General features: G+C 34.7%; 1 protein-coding gene across 2 annotated transcripts in view; it reads left to right on the plus strand.

The window, feature by feature from the left end:
- Window positions 1-8,888, plus strand: part of FAM133B (family with sequence similarity 133 member B) — a 34,269-nt gene that overhangs the window by 21,568 nt on the left and 3,813 nt on the right. The window contains exons 9-10 of one of the 2 annotated variants that reach the window (XM_076006441.1): window positions 3,865-3,957; window positions 5,807-5,858. In XM_076006441.1, coding sequence (XP_075862556.1) covers window positions 3,865-3,957; window positions 5,807-5,858 — 145 coding nt within the window. The remainder of the gene's footprint in view (window positions 1-3,864; window positions 3,958-5,806; window positions 5,859-8,888) is intronic. The other variant, XM_012779638.3, reaches the window with a different exon arrangement.

Genomic DNA, 8,888 nt, shown 5'->3' on the forward strand with positions numbered 1-8,888 from the left:
AAGTATTTTTAGAATTTAATATATGATAAAAGTTGTGTTTCTTGGGACAGAATAACCATTTGGAAAATATAAACAGACACTTCTTAAACCCAAATAAATTCCAGATAGGTCAAAGATTTAGATGTATGAAAATGCAACTAAAGAAAGGGTGAACATTTTTATAATATTGGGGTGAGGAAGGCTTATGCCTCAACTTTTTTTTCAGTAGGTTTTAAAGCAGTTTATATTCACAGCAAAATTGAAAAGTATAGTTTCAGTATACCCCCTGACTCCATATATCATAACACCCCCGTCTCCCAGTCAACAGTCTGCACCAGCGTTGTGCATGTGTTACAATTAATGAAGCTACGTTGACACTTCATAATTACCCAAAGCCCTTAGTTTACATTAGGGTTCACTCTCAGTATTGTATATTCTGTGTAATTTGGCAGTGTGTAATGACATGTATCCACAACTAAAGTGTCATACAAAATAGTTTCACTGCCCTGAAAATCCTCTGTGAACTTCCTGTCAATCCCTCTCTCCCATCAACCTATTTTCATTGTCTCCATAGTTTTGCCTTATCCAGAATGTCATACCGTTGTAATAATACAGTGTGGAGCTTTTTTTTAGATTGGCTTCATTCACTTAGCAATAGGCATTTAAAGTACTTCCATGTCTTTTCATGGCTTAATAGCTCATTTCTTTTAGCACTGAATAATATTCCATTTTCTTTATATACCACAGTTTATTTATCCATTCACCTACTGAAGGACATCTTGATTGCTTCCAAGTTTTGGAAACTGTGAAAAAAGCTGCTATACACATCTCTATGCAGATTTTGTTTGGATATAAGTTTTCAACTCATTTGTGAAAATACCAAGAAGTGTGATTGATAAATGGTATGGTTGGAGTATGTTTAGTTCTATAAGAAACTACCAAACTGTCTTCCAAAGTAGTTGTAACATTTTGTATTCCCTCCAGCAATGAATGAGAAAAACTCAGAAACTTTTAACCACGTATCTCAAATCCTAAATGGCAAGAGATAAATTACAAAAATTAAACTATGAACTCAGTTTGAATATTATGAACAGACTAAGAAAAATTTCTGGGAATACATAAGCCTAAAGCTTAATGAAATTAATTAAGGAAAAAAGAATGCCACCCATATACACACAAATTGGCAAAATATACATTTAGACAATTCTAAAAGAAAATACAAACTATATTCCAGTTATCTGAGTTTGATATGATTGATAAGGAACATGATAAGTTTCTTGGTAAAGCGTGATTCATAAATGGGTAATAAATAAAAAAAAATTGGGGGGGGTGGTAAAAGAGCAAGAATATCATTTGTGTTGGAGGCTATTTTGGTCTTTGATTTAGTTATTATTAGATAAAGATTTTGCACTCAGCTACCCTTCATTGTATTTCAACTTTGTTTTTTGTTTGTTTGTTTGTTTGTTTTGAGACTGTCTTACTCTGTTGCCTGGGTTAGAGTGTCATGGAGTCAGCCTAGCTCACAGCAACCTCAAACTTCTGGGCTCAAGCAGTCCTTCTGCCTCAGCGTTCTGAGTAGCCTCAACTTTGTTTTTATATATTTTTTTTCTTTTTTTTTTTTTACTTGAGAGTATCCAGAAACAGTAACTTTGTTTTTAATAGCAAAGAACCATAGGCCCTCCCTCCAGGAGGAGACAGGTTAAGTAAATTGTGGCATATACTTCAATGACTGTCAGAAGTGGCCATAAATGATGATGTAGTCAGCATGGAAAGTGGTGATGAAAAGAGCAGGTTCCAAACAGCAAGTATTTATGTAAAATTGTAAATATGCACAAAGATGTTTCCAAAATCTTAATGACGTTTAATCTCTAGTAGAGAGATTTGGGTACATTTTCTTTGAATGAACAATTTTTGTTTCAACCAAAATAATAATGCTGTTTGCAGAAACAAAATCACCTACAATTTAACATTTAGAGATATCACCACTATTAGTTTTATTTTCGACATGATTTTTTTGTTTATGTCTTTAAAATTGGACTCATGCTATGCAAAAGTTTTTTCTATGTAAGATTAGGTGGTAAGCATTTTTTTAATCGTGTGGTTTTGTTGTTTTTGTTACTATGAACTATTTTAGACATACAAAAAAGGCATATGGACCTGGATGCGGTGGCTCGATCCTGTAATCCCAGCACTTTGGGAGGTTGAAATGGGAGGATCATTTGAAGTCAGGAGTTCAGGGCCAACCTAGGCAACATAGCAAGACCCCTGTCTCTACAAAAAAATTTTTTAAATAGTTGTGTGTGAAAAATAAATAAATAAATAAATAGTTGTGTGTGGTGGCATGTGCCTATAATCCTAACTGTTTTGGAGGCTGAGGCAGGACACTTGCTTGAGCTCCAGATTTGGAGGCTGCAGTGAGCTGTGGTTGTGCCACTGTATTCCAGTCTGGGCAGTAAAGCAAGACACTGTCTCTAAAATAAAAAATAAAAGAAAGAAAATTTTTATGGAAAATAATAAAATGATAATCAGCATATCCACTATGCAGCTCTAAAAAATATTAACATTTTTCCATTCTTGTTTCGGATGTTTTCATGATTTTTTATTATTTAAAATATTTAAGGGCCAGGCGTGGTGGCTCATGCCTGTAATCCTAGCACTCTGGGAGGCCGAGGTGGGTGGATTGTTTGAGCTCAGGAGTTCGAGACCAGCCTGAGCAAAGCGAGATGTAATCTCTACTAAAAAAATAGAAAGAAATTAGGTAGACAACTAAAAGATATATATATTAAAAAAAAATTAGCCGGGCATGGTGGTGCATGCCTGTAGTCCCAGCTACCCGGGAGGCTGAGGCGGGAGGATCTCTTGAGCCCAGTAGTTTGAGGTTGCTGTGAGCTAGGCTGATGCCATGGCACTCTATCCGGGGCAACAGAGTGGGACTCTGTCTCAAAAAAAATAAAAATGAGGCCGGGCGTGGTGGCTCACGCCTGTAATCCTAGCACTTTGGGAGGCCGAGGCGGGTGGATTGCTCAAGGTCTGGAGTTCGAAACCAGCCTGAGCGAGACCCCGTCTCTACCAAAAATAGAAATAAATTAATTGACCAATTAAAAATATATATACAAAAAATTAGCCGGGCATGGTGGTGCATGCCTGTAGTCCCAGCTACTCGGGAGGCTGAGGCAGTAGGATCGCTGAGCCCCAGAGATTGAGGTTGCTGTGAGCCAGGCTGACGCCACGGCACTCACTGTAGCCTGGGCAACAAAGTGAGACTCTGTCTCAAAAAAAATAAAATAAAATAAAATAAAATAAAATAAAAATAAAAATAAATATTTAAGTCCCTACATACTCTTCCCAATCTTAATCCCATCTTCTTCCCCCAGAGTTATTCATTGTTTCAACATTAAAAATTCTTAGATATTAAGATATTTTTTAATATGACTTTAACAATTTAATGCATTAAAGGAATTACCGTGTAGAGATCTTTTTAAATCATTGAAATAATTGCCCGCTCATTTTCTTTTCTGCAGCAATAGGCCTGTCTGATCCAACCCTGGGTAAAAACAAAAAGAATTAGAATGCAAAAGTCCCACCCTTATACCATCTACATGGTTTCCAGTTTATCTTGTATAATTTAAGAAAATGAGGAGGATGTTACATCTAAATGGATACGTAGTTATTTCTTTTCAAGTTATTTAATAAAAGCATTGTTTCAGTGGAATTAAAGACTTGAATCCTGGCAAATGTCACCATTTGTAGATACTTCTAGAATAAAAATGGGTAATTTTTGTGATAATCAGAAGAATTATTTAAAAAGAACTTAGAAATGTACAGTTTGTATGACACAGTATTATATATTTTTTGAGTCAAGACACCTGTATTTATTTTTCATAGGACATTAAAGGACTCAGCAAAAAAAGAAAGATGTATCCTGAAGATAAACCTTTATCATCTGAATCCTTATCAGAATCAGATTATCATGAGGAGGTATGTGATCACATCCATTCAGGTGTGGAGAACCTGCGGCCTCAAGGCTACATGTGGCCCTCCAGATCCCTGAATGTGCTCCTCAACCGAATCCAAACTTCACAGAACAAATCCTGGATTTGTTTTGAATTCAATCTAAAGGCCACATTCAGGAATCCAGAAGGCTGGCCCTTGGTTACAAGGGTTGGTAGCAGATGGCCACAAGAGCTGGTTTTCCTGATTTTTGTCTCCTTTTAGGTTGGCCACCTCTTACGTCAGCCCTGCCCAGCTCTGTCTCTGTCTGCTGTATTCCTCATCTCCCCACTCCCTTGAGTCTTGCCTTTTTGTTTGTGCCTGTCTGATTTCTGATTTTATTTTAGTTGGTCTGCAACAATGGCCCTCAGTCCTGTCAGACCTGTTGCCCCCATTTTATAGTAGTATTTTGTAATACCCCCCTCATATGGAATCTGTAGCTAATACAGACTATCTACACAAATTTTTATATTACTATCCCCTAACAGAAATATGAAGAAGAAATAAAAGTAAATGATAATTTGTAATTTTATGAAGTTATATTTCAATATATAAATGCTTGAGTGCTGTAAACCCAGAAAATATACTATCTTAAGACAAAATGTAGGCTGTAGTAGGTGCATTAAATATGTCCTTCAAAAACCATACAAAGGCATTGCTATCAATGACATTTTTCTGAATGGTAGACAAGATTTAGTAAAGCTATAATTAAAATAAAATATAATCTTCCTTCTATTTTTATAGTATTTGCACTTCTGGGACATACATTATATCTTAAAATCCTGCACAAAATAGTTTGTTTATATTTACAATAAATGTACTTCTGTATTATAAACAGATTCACTACTTGAATGTTTAGCAGGCTATTCAGAAGTCACGTAGGATGTACAGGGCTGTCGTGGATGTTGCATGACAGCATCCCTTGTCTCTGCCTGGCTAAATATGGATGCAGTACAGTTGTTGTTACCCCCAGCCATTGTAATGACTAGAATAACAATTTGAATAATTTTCTAAGTGCTCTCTAAAGAAGGCTGCTTTCCCTATTGAAAGCTGATAGTCTCTAATGCTTATATGTTTCATTCCTTTAGTCCTTATGCTTCCTTATATTATTAATTATATTTTTATATATTTGTATCATATATTTATATGTAGTCATTTAGCAGTCAAACTACATAATTCATCATCTAGCCAATGTTTATAGTCTAGTATTCTGTTAATTATATTTGCTATATAACAAGTTTAATATAAAATATCTTACATTTGGGCTTATCATGTCATATACGTGAGGCTTAGCAACTTTCAATTTAAATCCACTGTACAACACTTAAAAAGATTGGAATAAAATATAAATGAGATGATAATTGTTACTTAAGAGAATTCTAAGTAACAGTTGTTTCATACTGAGTACACTCTATGTATAGTTGTTGAGCACCATGGTGTAAGAGAAATACCTACTACTATATTCCAGGCCCTTCTCCTTGAAGGGTGGATATTGTATCTCCATTTTACAGATGATGAAAGTGAGGGTAGGATTCAGACCTTGGTCTGTTTATTTTAGAGCTCATGTTTTTGAGTTTGTTTGTTTTTTCCCCTACACACTGGAGATTTTTTTTTTAGCTACAGAAAGGGAATATAAGAGAAGCCATCTAAAGATTTAAAATCTTAATTTTCTTTCCTTGATAGGATTTTTATTGAAACCTCATTGAAATGTCTTTTAATTGTCAAAATGGTTTTTACATATAAATTTGGAAGATGCAGGGTATGTTAGAAAATGAAAGAAAAATGCCTTGAGTACAAAATATATGTTTATCTTCTCCACCAAATTTAAACTTTTTAGATACGAGCAAAAAAGAAGAAAAGCAGTGAAGAACGAGAAAAGGCAACAGCAAGTATCTCATTGTTTTTATGTGACAACAGTGTAGCTGTTTTGGTTTAGTATGAAATGAGTCATTGTAAAGCATGATTGGATTTACTAGGACTGAACAAATATTTATTAGGAAAGATAGAGTGTTCAATGGCTTCACTTAATGGGTAGAAGAAAGTCTAATTGGTTCAAGAAAAAGGAAGAAATGCCCTGGTAGCAAATATTTCCTGTTCCCATTTCAGTATTTAACTGTTAGAAATATAAGCTTCAACTTCTGTTTGACTTTCTTAAGCTATAATATGAATTATGAAATTAAAGTATGGTGATTTCCTCAGTTTTTGATAGGGTTTACTTCCACATGTACCAAACCTGATAATAACAGAAAAGGCCTCCCTAAGCACTAGCTACAATGAAAAATAAGCAGGAATGTGACAGCATAAATGAAGATAATTCTTCTGATAGTTTTTAAAGCCAACTCTGCTATTATGCAAATTGAGAAGTAGGAAAGAAGAAGGGAGAGGAGAATTAAGGAAAATGGAAGTAGTAGCCAAATGAGAAGCAGACCAACTAAGAGAAAATAGTTAACAGAGATTATCAAAGAGTAATGCAGACCATATCAGCAAAATAATTTAGGCACCCTCAGTACAAGTGTGGGCGGTGGCTTTGAAGGCATTTTCTTAGGGAGAGGTGTAAGGAAATGAGTAGTGTCATAGTTTGGAGTAACTCCTTCCCAGAATTTCCCTAGCTCTTAAAATGAGGGACCTTCTCTGATAAGAAGGTTCAGCTGATAACGTATGATTCAGAAATAACATTTTATGTGCAAGACCAAAGTAACAAACATTCAAACTTTTCTTCTGAATAGGGAAATAATTTGGGTAGAGACAGCTTTGGTTTATGTTTCAGATTAATTAATTTAGACCGCAAATTAGTATTTGCATTCCATCACTGTTTCATTCTTTTGGCTAGTATGTATTTATTCAGCATCTGTGTGCAGGCACTATTCTAGGTCTTAGAGATACAATGGAGTACAAGATGGAGAAGAATGTGATAGGTCAAAGAGTGACTGTGGTGGATGAGGCTAGAAAAAAACCTCTCTGGGGAAGTAAAATTAAGCTGAAATCTGATTTATAAGAAAGGCAACCATGTGAAGATCAAAGGAAAGAATATCCAAGGGAAAGAGAAGAGCTAAGACCTATAGTGGGACTTAGTGTGATATGTTGAGGAACTGAGAAAAGTGTGGCCTATGCCTGGTAGGTAAAGAGGAATAGCACATGATTAGAGTGGGAAGTAGGCAGAGGCCTTAGCACATAGCAGAGTGTTTGAGTTTTAATCTGAATGTTATGAAAAGCTGTTTTGATGTTTTTTTTAAAGGTGACCTAAATATTTTACTTTTTAAAATGCTTTGGCCAGGAGATAAATGAACACGAATGAGGAATGATGTTTTTACTGTAGTGGTAGTAATTGAGTTGAACTGGCATGGAAGGATTTGAGATGTGTTTTGGACTTAGACACTAGGACTTGCTTGGTGCTCTGGATGTAGAATGGAGTTAAAGCAAAGAGTAAAATCAAAGATGGCTTAGATTCTCTGACTTAGGCAAAATGACAAATTAGTGGTGCCATTTATACTAAGATGGTTAAGAGGATTTGGAGAGAAAAATAAAGCATTCTGTTATGATAATTTTAGATATCCTATTAAACATTCAGGTAAAGCTGTTAAGGAGGCACTTTTAATCCTGAGGTCAAAGAATAAGACTAGATATAAAGTTTTGGGCATTCAAAGTGTGTGACTGAGAGAGCATGTGTCAGAGAAGGGCAGAAAGCCTGGAAAAGTTGAGCAGAGGAAGAAGAGCCAGTAAAGAAAATGAAAGAGGTATTTGTGATAGAAGAAAAACAGCAGAATAAAGTGCCACAGAAGCTAAGAAGGAAAGTATTTTAAGAAGAGAGTGTTCAGCTGTCCTTTTATGAAAGTAGCCTATACCCAAAACTTAATTTAAAAGCCCAAATTATAAGATTTTGAACTTTTTGTAAAATTCCCTATGTATTAAGCATGTACTGAAAAAAGAATGAAAAAGATGAAAGCTGAGTACCGTAAAGCGGTAGAGGTGTTTGAGAGAGAAAAGAGGTTGTAGATAGTCCTAACAGATGGGTGGCTCTGCTGTTACCACCCTTATATGTCTCCTCTCCTCTCTTGCTTTTCATTTTCTTCTCCTGAATATCAGCACTGGCAGTAGTTCTCATTTGGAACCACCTTTCCAATTCCTGTGATTCTAAAAGTTCTGCCTTCTATAACAGAAACAGTCATAAGAGTCAAAGTTCAACAAAACTCCAGGTCCCTTTTATCCACTCATAATTTAACTACTTTTACTAGGCTTCAGTGGTATTTTCCTCTAAAAATCAAGCATCTTTTTTTACTTAGCAAAATAGACTTTTCAATTATACATCGATATTTTGTACTAATTAGTTGATGTTAATTTGATAATTAAAGTAATGCTGTCAGTCTGAGCAGTATACAATATCTGTGTTTCTGTTTACTTAAAAATAGTAGATTTTTGGACAACATAGCGAGACTCTTATCTCCTAAATAAATGCATTTAATATTTCTGTTCTCTCTGAAAACTGTCATTTTATAAAAACAATTATATTTTGCTGTAGTTACTCCTTTACAGTAACTGCAATTACTTTACCTTTAGAAATAATATAACAAAATATCACGGGGAGGGGTGGGAATGAAAAAAATTTTTTTAAAGAAGAAATAATAATAAAAATATACCAATTGGTAGCATGATTCAATTGAATTTATTTTCTGCAGGAAATTTTATTAGAAGCTATGATATGCTAACAAGTTTTTCCCTATCTTTTTGAAAATCAACAAGAACTCTCTTAGTCCTCATATGATACTAGTTTTGAGACTTTTTTGAGAAATGTTTTGAGTAATTTACTTGGTTGTATGCATTGTTTGAAATAGCTATTTAGTAGCTTACAAGTACCATGGTAAATATATTTTTAATTTATGTGGTTTCATGTGGTAATGTCTAACATAGAATTGTCTTTACAG

Source organism: Microcebus murinus, chromosome 9 (assembly GCF_040939455.1).
Source record: "Microcebus murinus isolate Inina chromosome 9, M.murinus_Inina_mat1.0, whole genome shotgun sequence".
Lineage (NCBI taxonomy): Eukaryota > Metazoa > Chordata > Mammalia > Primates > Cheirogaleidae > Microcebus > Microcebus murinus.